Genomic DNA, 22,177 nt, shown 5'->3' with positions numbered 1-22,177 from the left:
CTTTGATGGTCGGCAAACTTCTGGTCAACGAAACCGGTGCCGGCGTCTAGACGTAAGACTAGCAGATAGATTTGGTGATGTAGAATTTAAACTATAACTCCATCAGGATCTCTCTTCAAACTACCAGAAACCAAATGCAGCTGACTGTTAAACACCTTGGACATACTCATTGAACGAATGAAAATGATTTCATTTTATCTTTTGTCGGTTTAGTTGACAGAGATCCTGTTGATTTGATTTCATTACAAGATAAGAGAACGCAAATCACTGAAAATGAAAAAAACTTGTTTCTGCCACAAAAACTGACCATTCTGCATCTTTATATAAGAATGTGAATAAACAAAATAATGACAGAAGCTTGATCTATCCATTTGAAAGGATCAGTCTGAAATCAGAAAAAAGAGAGAAGGACAGGAGGAATATTAAATTGGAAACAAATGGGATCCAAATATCCAGTACATAAATCTTGGCTCTCCATAGAAGTCTTGTGACCTGCAGCATGTCACTAATTTGTCTTGTTTCCAAATGTCTAACTCATCTAGATCAAAGGCTGGTGTACCAAGTGGAAGCTTCTCTGCGGAACTAAACTCCCAAGAACCTACACCCAAAGAAAAATTAACTCAAGTTGGTAGATAACTAGATCATGCTAAAACAGTTAAAAGGTAGACAGTACCCCAGAAGTAGCAACCTTGAAGATTTCTATCTTGCAACCTCACCTGGACACCTGCGTTCTTATGCCTGTCGTCGCTTATCTGCTCAGAGAACAATTGAGAAACTTTAAGAAACTAGAATGATGATTAGACAAAACTCATAATAACAAGGAGATGCGACTATCAGAAGAGCAATATTAATCTCTTAATCTTCTCTCAAAAAATATTAATCTCTTAATCTGCTGTCCTCTATCTCATTGGTTCTTGCATTCCTGCAGATAGAAAAATTAGCAATGTTACTATGAAATTTGTTCATCACCAGGGTAGGCCACTACTGAATGCTCAATATTATGGGATTCCCCTGGATCATAGTAGATGAATTCCAAGGGAAGATGCACAATGAGCTTCTACTTTGGGCTACTGGAGTTCAAGATGCCCAATTTCCGAACCAGGACATTAACATCATTCTCGTCATCTTCTCCCTCCAACTCAGACCAGACATTCTCTTCTCTAATTCCTTCAGTCAGCAATTCCTCCCAGAAATTGTCATCTAGATATCCACCTTCTTGATCATGACCATCTTTGTCTTCATCCTCCTCACTCTTACTGAGTCCCCCAATTTTGAGAGCTAGATTTTCCAGCTCAGGGACTTCAGGATCATAAATCTCTTCCAATTCACCAGGTTCAAATAGAAATTGAGGATCAAGTTCCTGACTCTGGTTACTTTCTTCCTCGCCACAGTAAGGCACTCCATCTATAGGCCGTCTTCTTTTCTTTGAAGTAGCTTCTTCAAGCTCCTTCCTCTTGTCCTGTTGCTGAACCAACTGCTGCAAGAAGTCAGGGCTCTGCATTGCCCTTGCTAGGAAACCCATCATCTGTTGCTGTTTCTGCTCGGTGCCTTGTATCTTCTCTTCCATGGCTTGGATATTAGCTCTTGTCTTCTGCTGCTCCTGCCTTAGCATTACAACCTCTGCTATTAAGATGTTCTTATCCCGCTTTAGCCTATCAATTTCTCCATCCAATCCAAAATGTCCATCCTCAAGGCATGGGCCAAGAGATTGTTGCCGAGGGGGATAAGAGGGTGGTCTCCTCCTCTTGATTGTTTTGAGCAGATGTCTCTGGCCCCTTAGAAATCCCTCATTTGCAAATTCCCACACATCTGGATCCACCTTTCTAAACCCCTAAACACCACCACAACAATCGTAAGCTGGTGTTGAAATCATCCTGGTGTAAAGTGTGGGAAAGGAAATAGGAAATTGTTAACATGCCAAGAAGAACATAAAAGTGATATCATCTCAGTGCGAAAGAGCAAAATAAAAACATTAACATGTCTAGGTATTACGCTTGTTGATATTTTGCAACAGAAAAATCACTGAAGGTTAGAAAATTAATGCAATAAATCATCAGCCAGGACAAACTCTGATTAAAGAATGGGTTAAAAAAAAATCCAATCACTTCTTTTTCCAGGTGTGACCTCTCCTCCTCCTTTAATAAGTCATTTCACTTATGTAAGTTTAGCTCAAAGAGGCAGATCTCTCAATAGAGTATTCATGCAATTCAAAAAATTAAAATTGCTGAAAAGGGACACTAAATTAGATAATTAACAAAATAATGAATCATAGTATATGACACTGCTTGATGTTGTTCACTTGGATCTTCTAGAACAGAATGCTTAGGTGTTTCCGCATGTTCCAATATGCTCTTCCATATAGCTACAATGAGAGATTCAAAAGAGCATATTAAAATCAATACAAAAGTGTAGCAACACTTATCAGTAAGATTTTGAGCCTATTGACTTCCTCTATTAAAAGTTTGGCAGTCCTTTCAGAGAATTATAAAAAGAACTGAACATGTATCTTTTGCATTGCCTAAAAATTGAAAGAAAAGCAAGAAAAATAACAATAACGGGTTAACACCCAGCATTCTGCCTTGCACTAGCAATCCAGAAAGCTTTTCAGATTAGATGCAGGATATGTGAAGACCTCCCAAAAAATAGCATTTGGAAGTGGAACTTTGAAACACAGCAAACTTAAAAGTTTAAGCAAGTAGTGGTCCAACATATACTGAAAGAAATCATGGAAAGCTCTGACTGGAAAAGAGTAGATCTCTAAATACTTCATATTCATAGACAAAAAATTCGTGTTTTTCTTTAGATATCAATATGAACATTGAGTATTTGCAGCTAGACAAATCATCCAAGCTATTCCATGATTGCATGGATCACTAATCAGCAATACCATAAATCGGCAATACTAGACGTATTTAAAGCTAATGTTCCTTGATTACATATGTGCCAAGCTGAAAGATGGTGTAACTTGGACCTCAAAGACACTCTTTCAATCCTATACCATCAGATATATTGTAATTACAATGTGCTTTTTAGACAGTCCTGTTGACATGAAGGGGATATTTCCTGAAGAGTATATTCTTTCCAACTAAGTTGCAAAGTGGAAGCTCTCAATTTTCCTGAAGCCAAGAAAAAAGTTGCATTTAGGAATCATCTAAAAGTCTGACTTTTAAATTTTTGATATTTTTCCCTAATCCCCTTCTTGTGCCTTATCTCATCACCACCATTTTATTGAATTCATGAAATGAGTACAAATTACTAAAAATTCCAATTTTCCAACAATGTCTTACTCATCAAGATCACCTATTCAAATGACTAAATGAGAAGAAACTACAAAATTTATCTTTTGATTACAGAAGCTTATGATTCTCTACATCTTTTTTTTTTTTTTGTTATAATAAGACTCCAAAAGCTAAACCGCAAACAGTTTACCTCACTCCTGCATGCTCCATCAAATGCACATCGTATTCAATCCTAAAATGTGTTAGCGTGTTAATCTAAGATTGGTCCACCAAAACCTCCAGCACATAAGAGTAGGAGACTTTAGTTTGATCATATATATGCTAAATCAATTTAGCATAAAATAAGTTCATTTTGATTTGTAATATCTGCCTCAAAACTAGAAGCCAAGAAATGGAACTGGAGCACCAACAATAAGGAACGTACCTTACTTAAATTGTTAATAACAGAATTTTTTGTTGCCCATTTTGTGTCCTTAAAAGATAGCCATGAGATTAAGAAAAAAAGCAGAAGTGAAAGAAGCCAAGTGAAGCAAACATTTTCCAGTTAAAGAAGAATTGAAATCCGTATAGCTCACGAAAGAACTATAAGAGCAAACAAATTTACATGCTATTACATCCACCACTTCCATTACATAAAGCAAATGATAAAATGTATAAGAAAAAGCTCTTTGAGGTGTTTCTTCAAACACTTACATATGTGTTGAGCTGCCGCACAAAGCTGGAGAAATTGTTGTGCTTGAAGTATTTCGGAAGCAGAGTCATGGCAAAGGCATGAGGATCCCACACGACAAAACTGTTGTTCAACCGGCTCCATGACACCACCTTATCAGTGGCCGGGTCATCGACCATATCAAAGGTCTTGGTAAGGAAAGGAGGAGGGGCCACATCATGAAGCCCCTCCATTGGCCGTGGAGGGTTCGCAGGAAGCTCCTCGGTAGGGGAAGAGCTCTCCCCGGGGAGCTCCTCTTTCACTCTATTAGGTAATGGGTCCATAGCACAAATCCCTGCAAGTTGAGATTTTGATGCAAGCAACGCAAACTGATCAGTAAAAGAACAACTGGATTTCGGTGAAAATCTAGAATAATTGGAATTAAGTGGGAACTTACACAACGGTAGATCGAGAAGAGGCAACCGCAAGTGGAGATTATCTCAGGAAGGCGAAGACCAGATAAATCACTGTAAGATGAGATTTTGATGCAAGAGATACTACCTAATTAATAGAAAATAACTGGTTTTGGATGGAAATGACGAACAATAGATAGAAATATCGGAATTTACACGACGGTCGACTCGGTAAGAAGCAATGATAACCAGTAAGGAGTGATCAAACCTGCGATATTTCTTACGATTAGTTGGAATTGTGGACCAGGTGAGATGGAGGAAGCTAAATACCGGTGATTTGGCTCCTCAGGATCACGTGGAAGGTTCTAGACTTTAGAGATATCCGTGTGGGGTCGTCTAATCGTGATCGTGGTCGGAAAGTTCTGGAGTCAGAAATGCTATTGGCCGGAGCGAAAGGAGATGATCTTTGCGAGCTAAAGGTAAGAGGATCTGTTATCTAAATAAAAAAATAAAAAAAAAAGGTAAGAGGATCGCGTCGAAAGCGAGTTATAAGAATGGTGTACTAAACATCTTTTCATTGGATATAAAAATAAGCTTGTTACATTCCAAGCTGCAGATGATCGGCCTCCAAACAGAAGAATGGATTCCATTGGACACGTGTAGGTCTTGAGACTAAAAGATCAAATGATGGTTAAAAATAAGAAAAATTAGTGGCCAAAAGAAATTTGCTGTATGGATTTCTCCGTAGCTGATGGATTTGCCCTTATTTTGCGGGATAAAAAATTAAAAGATTTTTCGGCAAAGGAATATGCTTTCTTGAAGATATTTGTGGGTTACCAATTTTTTTTTAAAAAAAAATTTAGACCGAAGGGTCTTAATTCATTTGATGTCAGATTGTTGAATTCCCACATTAGCCTGCAATCAACTCCTTCCAGTAACTTCTAGTTTCAGCTTCCTTGACGCAGCCTTGACAAACCTTACACAGTAATTAATTTGTATCACTAAAAGTGATAATTGAAAGTTTCCAAATGAACTAGAAATAAAGCCTCCATTAATGTCGTGATCAGCAAACTAATATCAAGATTTCCGCACCAATATGAGCAATAAACCGCTTTAGAAACGAACTCTAATGTACAGCGGGAGGCCACAAAGAGCATTCATTTACTCTACTGCACTACGTTTCAGGAACTGCATACAAGTGGTAAGAGAGGAAACATCCCACAATATCTTTTCAAGAAATTCATACGACCAGAAAAGCCAAAACTTTTGTCCGCTTATCTTTGATGACTAAAAATGAACAACTTCTTCCAGTGGCCGGTGCTTTCCTTAATGCACCTCTTGCTTCAAAAACTAATTAACCTAATAAACAGCATTGTAACTTGTAACACCCTGATTCACGCAGGAGGCTTCAGGAACATAAAGCAGAGTAGATGTGAGTGTGCATATATGTGAGGGTGCCTTGATTCCTCCAAAAATGAGGTGAAACCCGCAGTTCTTCAGCTCCATGAGTAAAGTGAGATGGCTTTCTGTATCCTTGTGTATTAACAAGCTAAGTAGCATCTCCTGATCAATGTGAAAGAGGCTTACTCATTGGCTTCACATGCTTGAAAAACATAAAAGGAGAGATCAAATCTTCAATGTTCCAATTTGTATATGTACATAAAAGTGCTTGAAATAAATGAACAGAACGCAGCAAGAACGAAGCTGATGACAGATGGGATGGCTCACGCATTCATTAGAAGTATAAAGGCATAGTACATAATAAGTGAAGATGACTTAAAAATATACATTATAGCAAGAACCGAGTAAATGAAAATGTAGGTTTTTCCCATCCAGATATGAGAAATGTTGTCACACATGATGGAGTGGATATTTCGGGCTAAGATCTACATGAGATCAGCATTCATGATCGCACATTTGTGTTCTTTTCTCGACCATCCAGGAATCAGCATCACGATTTAATTCTAGAATTTTGCTACAATGTGTTGTAAAATGACAAAGGCTGTCTGTGTCTCTAGCCTGCTAGGCTTCGGCAACATGCAACAAGACAAGCTTACAAATTTCGCCCAGTATGACCTAAGGGCAGTACTCCACCCAAGCATAACAAAGCTACTCCTTTGTCAAGTGACATTAATGGGGATAAAACTGGCCTTTGTTATGCTGGCACATGGACATCCCAAAAGTATATGTCCTGTGTTTTCTCAGTTGGCATGACTCATGAGGGAGATTTTTTATTTCCAATGACTTGTTTGCTTGGCCTACAGCCTACAGAGGGACACGTAAAATCCCACTAAGACGAGAGACGTACGAGAGATAAATACAAAGAGCAATAGCACATTCCTCTTGTCAAGTGCATTCCTTACTTCACACTTATTTGTGACAATGATATTTGAATACGTCTAGCTCCCAAGTAAACTATATATCAGATAATCTTGTGAGGAGAATATTGATTACCATCGTCATTAAGATCAACAGATAAACAAAATTGTTTTGTCTGATTTTTAGCCGAGCTGCATCTAGTAGGTGTACTCGGGGGTTTAGGCTGTCTTGGCGAGTTTGTGTCGCTCATATTTGATTGTTGATTTGGTATCGGCGGGCACCGGAACTTCTGGCTCAAGTGCATTGTGTCCATGCTTAATGCTGACCCTCCAACAACTCTTTTGCCCTTAAATCTTCTTAGTTAAATAACTCGAGTTAGTTAAGTAACCAAGCTAGAATTTATGTTTTATCTTAATTCAGAAAAGGAAACTCATACCGGTCTTTCTTTTTCTCTAGGTAGCGTTTCAAAGATGCTTTTCGACTTGTTGGACCCTCAGCTGCATGTAAAAAACAACATTAAGTTTGGAACGGAATAGAAAGTAAAAACAAGCATATCAACTCATCATTAGGAATAATCGCAAGCGGTAAGATTTCTAAATATTATTTTCCATCATTTCTTTGGCTACAAGCATATATCGTTCAAACAATCCATATATAAAAGCCTATCTAATGAGCCCATGGTTTAGACTAATGATACACAGTTGTGCTTTTATAAAGACGCAACGTTCTAATTTTCAATTAGCAGCGAAAAGCCAATTTAAAGTTAAAAAACGATGACCCTAACAACATGGCTACCAAGAGCAGCATAGAACAATTTATAATTTTCAGACTTGTTAATGTGATCTTCCCATCCTTTATTACAAGGTCATAGAGAAGACAATTGTTCATGCAATTCAATACCTATGATATCCATGGATCAGTAGAATACTGGTAAAAGCCATACTTATTATCAAGTATCAAAAGTTAATTTACTAGTTGAGCTAGCTAGCAAATAAACAAGACTACTGGAACCAGATAAACTAAATCTATCACGGTTACAGACACCCGACAAAATAAAATATAGTTACATGTCCTCAGGAGGACAGAGATCGGTCAGACTTCAAATAAGAGCATACGAGAGCACCAACTATTAAAGTGAACCAGATACCAACTACAGGCCGAGCAGATAGCGGGCCTACTAATATGGGAAATGGTAAAAGGCCTTATGAAAGAGTCCCCCCCCAATTGGTAAAGCTGGGTAAAATCTAAAATTTATAAATAAGTGGCATAAAGGTAGGGAAGCAAATCAGCAAGACAAAGGACAATAACGTGGTGGTCCACGGATCTCAATGGATCTCACCAATCTTAAGGATAATCAACTCAATCACTGTAACTGCCCGTTCTGAAAATTCTAAAGTCCGTACGATCATAATTATATAATCCAAAACTCGGACGTGATTTAGTTTAACAGGAACATCGTGTGGGAGATGGCATAGCATTTTTAACCCGGTAGGTAACCTTACCGGGCTCGGATTCCAGCGGAGATCTCGACCACTCCAAGCTTTCCCGCAAATGGTGGACCAGCTTGCCTGCTAAGAATCAGAACCGTCCCATCAAGATCAAAAGGCTAAGAACCGATGATACATCTTGCGAGGAAACTGGAAAGGGGTACACGTACCGCAGCCGGACCCGGTAAATGCCGTAGGCGTAGGGAACCGGGGAGGAGGCGCCCTGCTCGGGTAAACTGGACCCGGCACGAACTCGTACGACTCCCGGCTCGCCGCGAGTTGCATGATCGCGCGTACCTGCGAATGATCCCAGACCGAGTCAGCTAAGATTCGCAGTCGAATGGAAGCCACGTGTCCACCAGTCGATTACCTTATCCGGCGCGACGCCGTCGTAGACATTGATCTTCCCGTCGTAGAAGATCGTCATCTGGTCGGCGAGGATCTCGCCCACTACCCTGTAACGGCCCAATCCCATTATCGACATACATCACGAGCACGAAAAAAACGGAGAAAGCAAGGCCGTCCGTACGATGAATCGTCACGGCCTAATTATATGAAAGGGGGAACCTAACCTGGGGGAAGAGCAATGATTCTCCGGTGGATTGCAGTTCGTATCGGCGATCGAGCCCCGACGCGAAGCATCGGCGGCAAATAGAGGCGGAATCGTACCTCGTCGCCGGTACGGAATTGGCGAGGCCCCAACCGCCTCGTTGGGTGGGGAAGAAAGAGAAACCTGAACAAAACTTGGTGATAGGTTAATCTGAAGAAAAAGGGTCTGAGAGGGATTGGTAAGCTCACTCGCGGTACGGTTACCAGTGGTTGATGCTTCTGGCGAGCGCCGGTTTCGGGGCGGCCTTCGAAGAGGGCTTTGAGGGAGATGACCTGTTGGATCGCCTGCGACTTGTTCCAGGACGGCCGCCTCATTCCTGCAGGAACGGGCGCGTGACGGTCAGCCTCCGTGGAGAGATAAGAAGAGAGGAAGCAGAAGGCGGGTGAGAGGACCTTTCTCCTTTAGGAATCGGCGGCAATCCTCTCGCGTGAGCTGGGCGATGTCCTCCTCAGTGAGGTCGCGGAGTGGCTTGTTGAGCACCGACTTCGCCGCCGCCAACGTCGCCGTGTCTCCTCCGCTCATGTGGCCGGACTCCAATGGATCCGTAGAAGAGGTAGGAAATCGCTTCCCCTTTTCGCTCCTCTAGCTCTCGATCTTCGCTCTACGTATTTATTAACTCCATTCCCGGATTCAGTTGCTAATTCTTGGGGGTGAGATTTGATAGATTTTAAAATGGGGAAGGGGAGAGAGAGGAGTGGTTTATTTAAGGGAGAAACGAAAGGATGGGGTTCGGCCGCGGCGTCTCTTCGGAGTTGGTTGGCAAGTTTATGGTTTTTTTTTTTTGTTATTAAAAGCACTGCAGCAACCCCATGATGCCACGTCAGCTCACGGCTGCACTGAAATTTTCGACTATTACGCCCTTCCTCGTTTTGGAAAAACAGAGGTGCCACTGCAATAGACTAGTAGTGGACGGAGATGCCGTTTGTCGCTGTCTGATTGGTACTGCACTCGCTTTCACGCAGTGGTCCGGCTGACTGGTCCCAAATTATTTGGAGCGGATCAATTATATGTCCGATTGCAGGAGTTTTGGTGCATACGATCTGTGGAGATTAGTTGCATAGAGTTAATTTGTAGCTAATGTTAGAACACGAATATAACTTCAGTAAATTATGTTTGCAGCAAAATTATTATTTAGCTAAGAAGGATAGGTTTCAGACCTCAAATCCTCCTTAAAACACAGGATTAAGGTTAAGATTGATGGATCATTGATGGGGATGGGGTGACCATAGCAGGAAAACCAACATCTGGGACCCGCCTCCTCCCTCATCGTAATACCCACCCTATGCGGACACGTGGCACAAATAGAGGTGGGAAGTGCTTTGTGGTGGAGTATTACGCGCGGCATCCATCATTTGCCGCATTACGTATTTAAACAGCCCGGGCCCAGCCCACGTGGGATCCGTCCAAGTCACGTTTCCGCCAACCTACCACGTGTCGATATCCTCGGAGTTATACAGGATGATGAGAATTAACGTCAACTAGTTCGTTTTCACAAAATGGATGACTAATTTGTACCATTTTGATATCTCGTACCGTAATTGCACTTCACATTTTAAGATTCGGGCAGAGCATCCATCCTTACTGATGGCCTTCGAGCATGTCTCGTCAAAGTTGGGCCTAACTGGGCCGGGCTTCATTACTCAATCTTAGACCTATTCCGTTTGGTTTCAACACCGCTAGCTAGCTGATACTAAACTATATATATATATATATATACACACAAGTTAGACTAAGAGTATAAATATAAGTTTATATATAAACTAAACTAATAATTTGTGTTTTGTTTCTCATCTATTTGGTTTTGAACTGGTTAGGTATATTGAGTTATTTGATAACTGAATATGGATATGAGTACCTATTCCCTAACCAAGTTTAGGGACAAGGTCTGGCCTCATTCAAAAGGCTGGAATTAATAGATCATCCCATAGAGTATTTGCAAGTATTCTTGGTTTGTGAGATGAGAAATTATTAATTAAATGTTTGTATTCAAGTTTTTGATAAATATTGCTAATTCATAAAAATATTTTCAAACCACCAATATCAGACAATTCATCATGCTTTCGAAATCTCCCAAGATTGAGACCAATATATTTTCAACCCCTACGTCAGTCCAATTTTCTCATTTTCTTTAAAATTAAATTAGAATCCAAAAATGTCACTGTACTATGTTTTAAAAAACAAGTAACTCTAAAAATCCAAAGAGCTGACTTTTTTTTGAAGCAGAAGAATCGATCCGCATTCAATATTTTAATAGTAGACGTCGAGTACTTGAAAGTTGGAAGGTAGCAAGCTTGACAGGCTCCTCCTATATCTGCACACACGTACACACGGGGAAGAATGTCAATAAGCATGCATTAACTATTTAATTCACACCCAGACCCAGGAGAGTGCAATCCTTGGTAGCCCAGCAAAGCAAAGTTGGCCATATATAACAGTGATTTTCCATTTCCCTGGGCTGCTGCTGCTCACCTCACCTCCCTACTACTACTTTATTATGTTTCAGACTGGAGTCCTCTCTTTAATTTTCTCTGTGTCTCAACACCCTTTTAAAGGCAATGGAGAGCATAAAGGGAATAGTGCATGGTTTACAATTACAATGCTAGATTGTACGTTAGATATATCGGCATGCAAGCTGGGCTTCGTCAACTAAATATACATTTAATGCATGTTTTTATTTAAATTTTTGGCTTTCTTTCAAGTACTGTGCTTAATGCTAAAAGACTAAAGTCCTCCCATGTTTCCATTTATAGCCATCCTTTGCCTTTGCCCATTAAAATCTATATAAAGCTCTCTAGATCCCTTTTTTTTTAGACGTTGAAGTCGATCGTACGAGACAGGGAGAGGCGTCGTCACGTGAACAAAGAGGTCACACGGGTGATAGCTACTACTCATTATTCATGTGCTACTCCCATTTTGGTCCTTCCTCACATTCCTATTTCCAAAATGCCCCCCAAGTTTATTGTCCTACGTAGTAGTTACAAACATCTTAATTAGGAACTAATGAATGTGAGACAGTCTGGTGCTCCATAGAAGAATATACTACTAATTTAAGGGACGTGGTGTTAAAGTGTGGATTTGTCCTTTTCTTTTGTGGGTCATATTAATTTCCTTGGAAGATTATTTATAACTCTCAGCAGTCCAGCAACGAACATAAATCATTCGTTATTTGTCTATATATATATATATATGGATTATTAGTCCATACCGTCTATGCTTTTGTTTTAGTTTAGGGATCGAAATGAATCAATCATTTCGTTATTAATTCTTTTGTTTTAGTTTAGGGAAATCTAGTTACGGCACTTCTCAACACATTAACCCATTAGCCGGTGTACAGGACCGTGCAATAGGCATTACAGTAACATATTTACAATAAAAAAGGAATAGGACTTTTTTTGGGTAATCTTTATTCCTCGTGCTTTTCCCACTGCAAACGGCTGTTCATCTCCCCTGTTCTGTTTGATAAAAGAACCTGTCTCCCTCTCCCTCTCCCTCTCCCTCTCTCTCTCTGCGCACACAAACACATTGCAGCAGTATTACTAATTTATTATTACTATTTACCATTCTCTGCTCTCTTATCTACTCTGCCTTTTTTTTTTTTTTCTTTTTGCATTTTTTTTCTCTACTGATCTCCCTGCGCCGCCATGGACGCTGTGCTTCACCGTGTGCACGGCCTCTCCGTCGCCTTAGTCCTCCTCTTCTTCGCCACAGCTCTCGGTAAGTCCATAACAACTTCTCATGCCAACCATTCCAACTCTTTTTACCTTAGCCTATGAGACGAAACCTCTCCTTTCTTCTTCATTCTTGCCAAGATGAGCTTTTTCCTCAACGATCACAAGAACCCATCAATACTCGCTCATAAAAAATAAAAATAAAAAATCTTTTTGATCCAATTTTTACAACCTTAGAACTCGAATAGCATCCACTAACCATCAAAGATCGTTTCTTGGTGATGTATAGGGGGTGGATTGGAGGGCTTCATTCAAGAAGGTGCGGAGCCGAACATGAGGACTCTCGAACAACTCCACGTGACACGGAGGCGGCTCGTCGGCGTGGGTTCTTTTCCTCCGACGTGTCGAGGTCGGTGTGGGAGCTGTTTCCCTTGCGGAGCGGTACACGTGACGATCCAACCGGGGCTAATTTTCCCATTGGAGTACTACCCCGAGGCTTGGAGATGCAAGTGTGGCAGTAAGCTCTTCATGCCTTGATGATGAGGGAGAATGGATTAGCTATTCTCGCGGTACAGTTTACAAAGGAATGGAGAAGAACAGAGGAGAAGGCAATAAGCGCTTCTCAACTGACCTCCATGGATGAGTTCTTTGTAATGTTCGTATATATGTAATATGAGTGGATTTTGATGGGATATATTTTTGCCTTTTCTTTTCTTTTCTTTTTTTGTTGTGTTCTTTGAGCTATGATCTTTGGTGATGAGTCGAGAGGTCGGAATGAAGATAATGAATTAATGACTGGTGTTACCTATTTTCACATTTCAAGTGGCTTTTCTCTTAAGAAAAGTATATTAGTTGTTATTTCTTTGTAAAGGACCTTTTTTTTCTCTCTCTTTGTATAGGACTCACTGATGATGGAGTACTGATTGATATGTAGGCATGGCTTTTTTCCAAGGTCATATCAGCTTTTAGGTTGGGAAACGCTAAATATTAATGGCCACAGAGTCCTTTCTGAAGGTAAATTGCTTCAGAGATCATATCACAATTGTTGCTCTGCTTTACCTTTACAAAACTTTGTCCTCGAACATTATGTACTTTTGCCAAATAGACATTATTGTGTTTTTTTTTCTTCTTGTATAAGGTCTTTATGCTTCTTATACATTTTGGCTCCAATCTGTTGTCAGTGGGATGAGTGCTTTATTCCAGCATATTGATCAACAATGGCCTATCTACTCAAGCCAAATAATAAAAGTATATAACTACTGAAGAAGGCAAGAAAGTTCAAGATACTTAGCTTGTCATATGATTATGGTATTTTGGCTTTATATGACATCTTTTTTCGAGATTTGACACCTACATTAGTGTGCAAAATACTAGGCATCTTTAGTACTAACTTTCATCATAGGACTAATTATTTAGCTTCTCATTACATGGAATTGGAACTGCTCTTCCCCAATGATCTCCCCCATTCTCGGGGAAAAGAGGTGCAAATAGTGAAAATTTCATTCATGGAAAGCGATAGTTGAGAGCTCAACAGGAGCAATCTCTGGGTCGTCTTTAACAGCCACCAAATACTGGCTGTCACCTTCCAAATAAGCCTCCATGAATGCCACCATGATCCCTCCCACAAATTCCCTCATGGGCTTCCTTGCTTTGCCATTTTTACAAGCGCAGTAAGTTGCCTTCCCTCTGATACCCTTAGTATCATCATCCAGCATATCTGTATGGCCATAGTCCTTGGCAACAAAATGACATGATGGCGAACAACACTCATCAAAGAACTGTTGGTGGCTTACACCCTTTGGAGCACAAGGAGGAAAGAAGAGATTCTTCTTCACCTCACCTAGGCCTGATCCGACCAACATTACCGGCATCTCGAGCTTCAAAGATCCAGGAACATAGGAGAGAATTGGAGGAGGAGTTTGCTTCCCTATGTCCATTCCATCAACAGGATCTATCCCCATCAATGCTGCGAATTTTAACTTAGTCTTGGCATAGCCTAGTGCAAGAGCGAATGCCACTTTGCCGCCGCGACTATGGCCGGCGAGCGACGACTTGCTTAGGTTCGGTCGAATGTGAGGTGGGAGCACACGAACTAGTCCATGGATCAACCAATCTGCTACTGCGCCTCCAGATTTGATCTCCTCTGAACAGTCTGCTCCTGATGCCGAATATAACTACAGGGGTATAAGGAAATAATTAGTGAATATTTCATGCATGCCTAGGTTTCAAACATGTTAACTTATACATGCACATTAACGAAACCTGATTCCAAGCTTCAACGTTATATGCTAGTTGTAACATTACTGAAGGGATTCAAATTTTTGTAACTGAAAACAGTAACATAGAATACCAATATCTGAATTGAGTCTAATTTGCCTCAAACTAGATGTAAAATTACATTGTATATAGCTCGGAGAACTGACCTGGGGTCCAATAACAATGAAGCCATGAGAAGCCACATGCTGAAAGAGCTGAGAGTAGAAGGAATTAAAGAGAAGGTAACCATGGAGGAATAGTACTACTGGGTAGTCTCCTTCCTCAGTTGGAGCAGCAATCAAGAGAGGCTTTGGAGGTGTTGAAGAGGAATCAGAACGGCTCCCAGAATCCCCCACTTCGACATTGAAGAGCTTGACACTGTGATTCCCCTGTTCAAAGACATGGCTAGGCTTTGCCATAGCTTAATTTCTCACTGTTTCCTGTTGGAGGGAGGTGAGGGAGATATTATAAAGTGAATGTGAATGTTATCTTTTAATGGATTGGGGTTCTAGGGGGCGTCGTGTGTCTCTTTGGTAACCTCTTCTTATCTAGTGGAAGATATTTGTGCAAACTAGCTGCTAGAGTTTGGAAGGTTTAAGAGCACAAGCTTCCACTCAAAAGTTTCCTAAGCTTTCATTTTCATCTCGTGGGCCTGCTGCCCTTTGGTTGTTGGGCCGGGCTTAGATGGCTTAGATTCCAAAACGCCACCGCTCTTTCCATTCTTACGACGCCATGTCATTTCCCCAGGTGTCCTCCTATTACAACGCCACGTTTTCGAGACCGCCCAAATCGAACCTTCGCTTCTTCTCCCGCGCTCTCTCTCTCTCCTCCTCCTCCTCCTCCTTCTCCTCTGTAACCCTAATTCTTGTGGGTTTGAACTAATATGCAATCATGTGGTTTCGACCGCCGTACGGGAAAGGGCCAGATGTGGAGTCGGGCGCCAACCGGCCGTTGTACCCGGTAATGTTAGAAAGCCCGCAGATTCGGTGGGCATTCATCAGGAAGGTATACTCGATCCTGACCGTCCAAATGCTGCTCTCAGTGGCCGTGGCGTCCGTCGTTGTGTTCGTCCGACCAGTCTCGCACTTCTTCGTGCACCACAGTGCCGGATTGGGGCTCTACATCCTTATCATCTTCCTCCCGTTCTTGGGTTCGTTATAATTTATTATAAGTATATATATATAAATAATAATAACTAACTAACTAATTCGTTTAATTTGGTTTTGTTGCAGTGTTATGTCCTTTGTATTACTATCACCAGCATTATCCGGTTAATCTGCTGCTGCTTGGGATTTTTACGGTGTCCATTAGCTTTGCAGTTGGATTAACTTGTGCTTTTACCAGGGGTGAGATTATTACAACTATAATGATTTTATTTTTATTCTCCAGATATATTTGATGACTTGAGCTACTGATCCCGATATCGTGATTTATTCCTATGTTGGATAACAGGGAAGGTTATTCTTGAATCTGTTATCCTCACAGCTCTGGTTGTCGTCAGTCTCACGCTCTACACTTTCTGGGCAGCGAGGAGAGGCTATGACTTCAATTTCCTTGGTCCGTTTTTATTCTCAGCTCTCATGATTCTGATGGTTTTTGTACTTGTCCAGGTATGATCTTTATCGCAACACTTATTAATTCTACGAGAGTTATTTATATGAAAATATTTTTTTTTTCTGACATGGGGTTTGTTTTCTTGATTAATTTCTTCAGCTCCTGTTTCCACTTGGGAGGATCTCGCTCACTATTTACGGTGGCTTGGCTGCTCTCATCTTTTGTGGATACATTATCTACGACACGGATAACCTGATAAAACGCTATTCTTACGATGAATACGTTTGGGCTGCAGTTACACTCTATCTGGATATCATCAATCTTTTCTTATCTATCCTTACCCTTTTCAGAGCATCAGAAACATGAATACATGTACTCAGAATTGTGGTTTTAAAATACGATGGCTGCTGTGAAAGAAAAGAAAAGAAAAGAAAAAAAAAATCTTTTCTTGAGGATTTCCTTTTCCTCTGAATATGTAAAGAAAGCTGCTGTTGTGAGAGTTGTGATCTCAATGATTAATATAGTTTGCATAATTGTCTCTCTTTCTTGGCTGATAATTTCTTCTGGCTCATTATCATCCGTAATAAGCGAATAAAATCCCACATATGGTTACTAAAAAGAAAAGGATAAAAACAAATATTTGTATGTCTATGAAAATGTATCTCAATACAGAAAATATGGTCCTAATCGTGTTATTAACATCTAATCTCAAAGACATGGAAACTAAAACGAGACGGTATGTATAACTCGTCCCATATGTGACATGTACGATAGCTGTATTGCTGCAAGAAATCCTAGTATATTACTTGAAGCATGACAAGTGAAACCATCAGGAGAATCTTGAACAGACTATCCGGTGAAGCAGAATCTGTCAGCGAATTCAACAAAATTTTACCATCAATAAGGTCTTTAGTTTCCAATACTAAGACATTGATAGATATCAAAATATTCATAGAACTATGCTTACCTCCAGCAGAACCTTTTTCATTATCAGATAGACTAGTGGGTGATGCAGGTGGAGAGGTTGAAGAATTTGACACTGTGATCCCCAGGTTCACACAATCTCCACCAAGAGAACCTACAGTAACCTTATACCTTTCAGGAAGACATTTGAATATTATGTTGAAAAATTTATTGAAGAATTTTTTATATTCTTACATTCTTTGTAACAAGGGAATGTGGTGACATTAAGAAGGTTGCCAAAACCTTCATTACATTCGCACTTGTGGTTGACATCTGATGTCTTTACACATCTTCCCCCACCACAATATGACCACATGCATGCTATGAAATAGAGAAGATAAAATTGAATTATAACTTATGAGAGTAAAGTATCATGAAAGCAACATGGTGAGTGATGCTGAGGAGAAAAATCAAAGTGCGGAAAAAGGATTAGTATGCTTACGATCAAAGATGGAGAAATTATTTGTTGACGGTGACGCTGCGGGTGCTGGAACCTCAGAACTGTTGGAGCACGAGTAATTGATGCTACCTGTAAAAAAAACCAAGGAATATGCAACTGCAAAGTAAGCAAAGACAATCTAAACAAGGATTATAAACTTGGAACATCTATGTATTGTTAATCTGGACAAAGACTTTCAAGATTAACTATAATGAAGTTGCATTTCCTCATTAGGTTCTCGAGTGCATATGCAAATTTAGAGCGCTGAAAGAAACATGACATTTCAAATTGGTGTATAGTGAATTTATCCACATGGGCTTCCTAACAAACTAACAAAATTTTACCAGAAAAAAAAAATGCATCTACAACAGATTATTGAAATAAATAAATAAATAACAGGGGAATACATTGTTTTTACTACAGAAATTAGGACAATCATTTGACTTGTTAAGGAGCCCAGGTAGCTACCTATTTCTAAGTCCCACCTCTTGATTCTATTAGTAATATGAACACTTACGACAAACATAAACATCTATTGGACGCTTTCATACAGGGGAAAAAGCAAAGTAACTATATAGTAATGCAATTAAATGAAACAAGTCATGTTGTGAAAGCGATACAAACTTGTAATCCATTGAATAGTTGACTCGGAGAAGGAGGAAAAAAAGAACTTTGATAGGAACTGCTATCTGAACGGAAGTACTGTGTAGGATTTGGTTGCTAATATTTAACATAACCCATAATGCAAGAAATAAACTGATGGTGATGCTTATCTGAAAGCAGGTTTGTCTACGGCTTTGAATAACTCGTGACCTGGCTCAGCCTACTCATTAAACAATGGAGCACTAATTCAATCTTTCACATCAAATGCCTTAAGACGTTTGCAGGTGGCTGTTCAAACATCTCAGGCCCAAAGAAGTACCACCTTCACATTGTAGTTAACACCAATGCAATGCAAAGAGTTTATGATAGACTATGATCTGAACCCGAAGACTGAATTGAACTTAGATGCAACTTACAGTTGGGGATGATGCAAGGAAGGAATCGAAGACTGTCTTCTACATGAAACTGACTCCAACCAGCATCGCACTCGCACACGAACCCAAACGTGTAGTTCATTGATCCCTTGCAGTTCCCCTTCCCACACTGCACATGGCTGCAGATCCCATCTTACAACCAAAATAAAAATAGCAAGTAAGAACAAAACAAAGTACGATTCGTATTGGTAGGCACACAAAATAAACTATAAACCAGAAGGAGAACAAAATTCCTTCTTTTTTTTTTCAAAAAAAAAAGGAAGTAAAAGGAGTCCTTAGAAAAAGAAATTAAGAAGGAGATACAGATATGAAGACAGTACTGAAAACAGGGGCAAAGAGAGGAGAGAGGAAATCATCAGCGGCTGCTCTCTGGGGGATCGAAGATGTGATTCCTTGCAGGATGATGAAAACAAATACTAGTTTTGCCAAACCCATCTCTTATCCTACCAACCAAAAGCTCTCCAAAGTTCAGTTATCAGAAAGAGAGAGAAGGGGGGAGGGGGAGAGAGAGGTGTGGTTGGTGTGATGGCGTTTGGGAGAATTTATTCGGGATTGGACTTCAGTTGGAAGCTGGGTGTAATTATGACATTAGATTATAGGAGAGAATTCTGAGTCTAGATTTTGTGACACCGTGTGTGTTGTAAGGAATAGATGGATGACTTTGAGTCTTTGACTAAATTGACTTTGTGGAGTCCCCATAGAGGCCTTTTGCCCTTCTTTTTAGATTTCTGGCCTCCTGAGTCTCGAATAGGTTAGGGCTTAGGAGAGGACTTATTACATTGAATGTGTTAAAAGGGTTTGCAAACACTCGATTAGAGCACTCCCAACTAGACTCAAGACAGGGTTGGTTGGAGTACGGGATTGGGACCACGGAATTAAAAGACACATTTATTGTAGTGTTTTTTTTATAAAAAAAGTAATTCAAAGTGAGCAACTTTTTTACTCTTTCAAAAAAAAAAAAAAGGAACAGGATAATCACAGAATATTACTAATAGGTAGCTATTAAAAAGTAACAAATATAGTTAAACAATTAATATATTTTGATACCCGTTTGAATATTGAAGAAGTTCCCTAATTGATTCATAGTTCATAACTCATAAGTGCAGATGATGGGATATTGAGGACTTGGGTAATTGGATATTTGGATGAAGAGGATGGATGTTATCAAATTATCTAGAGACTAACTTTACTTGCATAATTTGATCGAGTCAAATATAAGATAGTAGTCTGCTCGTTAGAACCCTAAGTCAAATATAAATAGTCAGTCACACACGGAGGCGCTATAAATTGAAGTTCTGGTCTGGTGGTCCGAGTCCGTAAAGAAGAAAATAATAGTCATTGGACAATTAATTTTGTCGACGACAAGAATTTCTACCATCGGCTTTTTTTTTTCTTCTAAAATTTGAACTGCGATGTGGAAGACTTCTCCCTCAGCACAAAGCACACGGCAACACTAAGATGGGAATTATACCAATCGGACTCGATTTGTGCGTTGCAAATGCTCGATCTTCCCTCTTTCCTATCTTTAGTGAAGCATAAAGCCCCAATTTTCTATTTCGGTTTCCAGTTGGTTCTTAAACACTTTATAGGCCTCCTACAGCCCATAAGTTTCCCAATGGGCTCTCTTAAGTGGCTCATAAACACACTAATCTTTAGCTAGCAATAACTTCTTTATCCCCAACACAATTAGTTCCAAACATGTTTTTTATCCTTTCTTTTTTTAACCAAATTCACTCCAATAAATAAAATAAAATAAAATAAAAATTAATTTTCAATTTTATTTTTGACGTGATTTAAATTTAAAGTATTTTGATCCATTAATTTTATATATTATTTATTTTCCTTCAAAATATAATATATTTTTTTACCTTTTTACAAACAATTACACTTTAATCTAGTTCACAACTAAACACTATATTTTCTTAGCCCAATTTAAGTTACTTAAAATCAAGACTAAAAATGAAGAATTTGGAGCTTAACCTCAAACCGAACACAGTCTAGGTAGCTAGTCAATATATATTTTTCCCTCAAGCAAAAAAGAAAAAAGAAAAAATAAAACAGACACGAAGAGAGACTTCATGCAAGCAAACGAGACAAGGAGCAGATGGTACAAGCATACCTTTATCCTGTCATCAACTTTAACCATGTCCATGTAAATATGTAATCCAGCCTTTCTGCTTTATTTCTTCTGCTTTCTTTCATTTCCTCAGATAGCTCAGCAGCAGCTACATTTAAATCAGATAAAAAGTTAAAATGTAAGTTAAAAGAAACAACATCAAGGTACGCAAAACAAATGGATCACACTACTCTTCTCGGAAGAAAGGACATTCACCTCTCTCCCATGGAATCATGTGGACTTAGTATCTTCTGCGATGTTGCTTCATCCAGTTTCCAGCTAAGGGCAACTCCATATTTTAACGTCCAGGAATATATTCCCATCTCGACAACTAGTGATGCTCCATTAATTTATAATCCATTACTAGATCAGATATAACAATTATTCCAATCTACATGTCTATGTGCAGGTAGGTGCGTGAATTGAAGGTCACAAAAATTAAATCATAAAGCTACCTGCATATGAAAAATAATGAGAACAATGGTGCTACAATAAAGCTCAACCATAATGGCTCATGATAAGACTCAGATTGATCGTAGCTCTTTGGGACGGCCACAACTCTTATAAAGTAGCATGGATGGTGTACATTATTCGACGACGTCTTATTTAAAAATACTTATATGTATGTATATATACATATATATATATATATTTATATTTATATGCATACATACACCATGCCCGTTAGGCGTTAGTTGTATATAAAATCCTGAAAAAAAGAACGTGGCACAGCATCACGTCAGAACAAGCTACCATTACCAAAAAGAAGATGATAGAAAATTATAAATTGGAGTACTTCATAGTTAATTGAGATAAGATTGATGGACAATGCAGTGGCAGCTATAAAACGGGAAGGAACAATTGGGGCACAAGCACAGGGGCGCTGCTTCCGTAGTCCCAACAAAAGGCCACAAGGTGAATGATATTTGACACCAGCATGTGACTGCCAACTAAACCTCAATCCATTGCCCAATAATACACATCATTCAACAAAATTATTTAGTGGGTTTTAATCCATAAGATAGAAGATTATTCAGTGGGGACCAAGTCCGTATTACTATAATCCACAGGCAAATACTCATTGGTTTCGCCTCTTGTTCTAATCCTAGATCTAACATTTCCGCAAATAGGACAAAGACATTTTGTTTATGCAATCTAAGATGAAATGGTTTTAGCTCGGTGGATATCAATGGAACAGTAGTCACCATCCATCAGCTTAAATAAGATATAGTCTCGTACTTATAGTTTCAACTTTTGACCCATCTAAACATAGGAAGGGAAAAAAGGGACATACCAGCTTTTATGATCAGGAGCCCATCTCCTTTGGTGCAGGAGCCAAGAGCCAAGAGCCAAGAGCCAAGCAAGCAAGGGTGGTGCATCATATTCATAGGGTTAAGTCTAGTGATGGGTCCAAATTTTCATAAGAT

At 39.5% G+C, this 22,177-nt stretch overlaps 6 protein-coding genes across 20 annotated transcripts; 2 read left to right on the top strand and 4 right to left on the bottom strand.

The window, feature by feature from the left end:
* Window positions 1-348: 348 nt before the first annotated feature.
* On the bottom strand, window positions 349-4,730 carry LOC140788643 (heat stress transcription factor A-2c-like). Of its 6 annotated transcripts, none has more exons than XM_073138019.1 (5): window positions 4,632-4,730; window positions 4,346-4,415; window positions 3,933-4,243; window positions 674-1,831; window positions 349-598 (listed from the first exon to the last, which is right to left on the bottom strand). In XM_073138019.1, exons 3-4 carry the CDS (start codon window positions 4,230-4,232, stop codon window positions 1,058-1,060), a joined length of 1,074 nt encoding a protein of 357 aa, XP_072994120.1. In that variant the 5' UTR covers window positions 4,233-4,243; window positions 4,346-4,415; window positions 4,632-4,730; the 3' UTR covers window positions 349-598; window positions 674-1,057. The 6 variants fall into 6 exon arrangements, with proteins under 6 accessions (XP_072994120.1, XP_072994138.1, XP_072994103.1 ...); XM_073138037.1 differs by having other exon boundaries at window positions 689-1,831; window positions 4,570-4,643; XM_073138002.1 differs by lacking the exon at window positions 4,632-4,730 and adding an exon at window positions 4,518-4,612.
* Window positions 4,731-5,443: 713 nt separating this feature from the next.
* On the bottom strand, window positions 5,444-9,478 carry LOC140780394 (protein TIFY 4B-like). 9 transcript variants are annotated; one of them, XM_073125913.1, is made up of 9 exons: window positions 9,110-9,478; window positions 8,921-9,033; window positions 8,680-8,840; window positions 8,478-8,562; window positions 8,278-8,404; window positions 8,123-8,191; window positions 7,057-7,117; window positions 6,756-6,973; window positions 5,444-5,904 (listed from the first exon to the last, which is right to left on the bottom strand). In XM_073125913.1, the coding sequence occupies exons 1-9, from the start codon at window positions 9,237-9,239 to the stop codon at window positions 5,885-5,887; spliced, it is 984 nt and encodes a 327-aa protein (XP_072982014.1). In that variant the 5' UTR covers window positions 9,240-9,478; the 3' UTR covers window positions 5,444-5,884. The 9 variants fall into 9 exon arrangements, with proteins under 9 accessions (XP_072982014.1, XP_072982016.1, XP_072982015.1 ...); XM_073125915.1 differs by having other exon boundaries at window positions 5,444-5,864; XM_073125914.1 differs by having other exon boundaries at window positions 8,123-8,188.
* A 2,657-nt stretch (window positions 9,479-12,135) lies between these two features.
* On the top strand, window positions 12,136-13,193 carry LOC140780393 (EPIDERMAL PATTERNING FACTOR-like protein 5). Its single transcript, XM_073125909.1, has 2 exons — window positions 12,136-12,431; window positions 12,675-13,193. Exons 1-2 carry the CDS (start codon window positions 12,359-12,361, stop codon window positions 12,920-12,922), a joined length of 321 nt encoding a protein of 106 aa, XP_072982010.1. The 5' UTR covers window positions 12,136-12,358; the 3' UTR covers window positions 12,923-13,193.
* Window positions 13,194-13,658: 465 nt separating this feature from the next.
* Window positions 13,659-15,168, bottom strand: LOC140799844 (chlorophyllase-2). The gene is made up of 2 exons (XM_073154341.1): window positions 14,809-15,168; window positions 13,659-14,559 (listed from the first exon to the last, which is right to left on the bottom strand). The coding sequence occupies exons 1-2, from the start codon at window positions 15,058-15,060 to the stop codon at window positions 13,885-13,887; spliced, it is 927 nt and encodes a 308-aa protein (XP_073010442.1). The 5' UTR covers window positions 15,061-15,168; the 3' UTR covers window positions 13,659-13,884.
* A 364-nt stretch (window positions 15,169-15,532) lies between these two features.
* On the top strand, window positions 15,533-16,675 carry LOC140792693 (protein LIFEGUARD 2-like). Its single transcript, XM_073143844.1, has 4 exons — window positions 15,533-15,791; window positions 15,874-15,987; window positions 16,094-16,251; window positions 16,355-16,675. The coding sequence occupies exons 1-4, from the start codon at window positions 15,533-15,535 to the stop codon at window positions 16,559-16,561; spliced, it is 738 nt and encodes a 245-aa protein (XP_072999945.1). The 3' UTR covers window positions 16,562-16,675.
* A 147-nt stretch (window positions 16,676-16,822) lies between these two features.
* LOC140799850 (uncharacterized) lies at window positions 16,823-19,395 on the bottom strand. Of its 2 annotated transcripts, none has more exons than XM_073154354.1 (6): window positions 18,955-19,395; window positions 18,617-18,766; window positions 17,601-17,687; window positions 17,354-17,479; window positions 17,163-17,273; window positions 16,823-17,063 (listed from the first exon to the last, which is right to left on the bottom strand). In XM_073154354.1, the coding sequence occupies exons 1-6, from the start codon at window positions 19,067-19,069 to the stop codon at window positions 16,990-16,992; spliced, it is 663 nt and encodes a 220-aa protein (XP_073010455.1). In that variant the 5' UTR covers window positions 19,070-19,395; the 3' UTR covers window positions 16,823-16,989. The 2 variants fall into 2 exon arrangements, with proteins under 2 accessions (XP_073010455.1, XP_073010464.1); XM_073154363.1 differs by having other exon boundaries at window positions 18,617-18,753; window positions 18,955-19,185.
* Window positions 19,396-22,177: the final 2,782 nt, after the last annotated feature.

Source organism: Typha latifolia, chromosome 1 (genome assembly GCF_019914945.1).
Source record: "Typha latifolia isolate L0001 chromosome 1, TyphaL0001v2, whole genome shotgun sequence".
NCBI classification, from domain to species: domain Eukaryota; kingdom Viridiplantae; phylum Streptophyta; class Magnoliopsida; order Poales; family Typhaceae; genus Typha; species Typha latifolia.
The sequence above is the reverse complement of the archived record's forward strand: the minus strand, read 5'-3'. Positions and strand labels throughout refer to the sequence as shown.

Coding starts and splice junctions, on each gene's coding strand:
- LOC140788643 (XM_073138019.1), bottom strand. CDS start 4,232: ATGGACCCATTACCTAATAGAGTGAAAGAGGAGCTCCCCGGGGAGAGC. Junction 1,832..3,932: donor TGCGGCAGCTCAACACATAT/GTAAGTGTTTGA, acceptor GGTGGTGTTTAG/GGGTTTAGAAAGGTGGATCC.
- LOC140780394 (XM_073125910.1), bottom strand. CDS start 9,239: ATGAGCGGAGGAGACACGGCGACGTTGGCGGCGGCGAAGTCGGTGCTC. Junction 9,034..9,109: donor CCGATTCCTAAAGGAGAAAG/GTCCTCTCACCC, acceptor CCGTTCCTGCAG/GAATGAGGCGGCCGTCCTGG. Junction 8,563..8,679: donor AATCATTGCTCTTCCCCCAG/GTTAGGTTCCCC, acceptor GGGCCGTTACAG/GGTAGTGGGCGAGATCCTCG.
- LOC140780393 (XM_073125909.1), top strand. CDS start 12,359: ATGGACGCTGTGCTTCACCGTGTGCACGGCCTCTCCGTCGCCTTAGTC. Junction 12,432..12,674: donor CTTCTTCGCCACAGCTCTCG/GTAAGTCCATAA, acceptor GGTGATGTATAG/GGGGTGGATTGGAGGGCTTC.
- LOC140799844 (XM_073154341.1), bottom strand. CDS start 15,060: ATGGCAAAGCCTAGCCATGTCTTTGAACAGGGGAATCACAGTGTCAAG. Junction 14,560..14,808: donor TCATTGTTATTGGACCCCAG/GTCAGTTCTCCG, acceptor ATACCCCTGTAG/TTATATTCGGCATCAGGAGC.
- LOC140792693 (XM_073143844.1), top strand. CDS start 15,533: ATGTGGTTTCGACCGCCGTACGGGAAAGGGCCAGATGTGGAGTCGGGC. Junction 15,988..16,093: donor AACTTGTGCTTTTACCAGGG/GTGAGATTATTA, acceptor GTTGGATAACAG/GGAAGGTTATTCTTGAATCT. Junction 16,252..16,354: donor TGGTTTTTGTACTTGTCCAG/GTATGATCTTTA, acceptor TAATTTCTTCAG/CTCCTGTTTCCACTTGGGAG.
- LOC140799850 (XM_073154354.1), bottom strand. CDS start 19,069: ATGGGTTTGGCAAAACTAGTATTTGTTTTCATCATCCTGCAAGGAATC. Junction 17,480..17,600: donor TAATTTCTCCATCTTTGATC/GTAAGCATACTA, acceptor TCTATTTCATAG/CATGCATGTGGTCATATTGT. Junction 17,274..17,353: donor ATTCCCTTGTTACAAAGAAT/GTAAGAATATAA, acceptor AGGTTACTGTAG/GTTCTCTTGGTGGAGATTGT.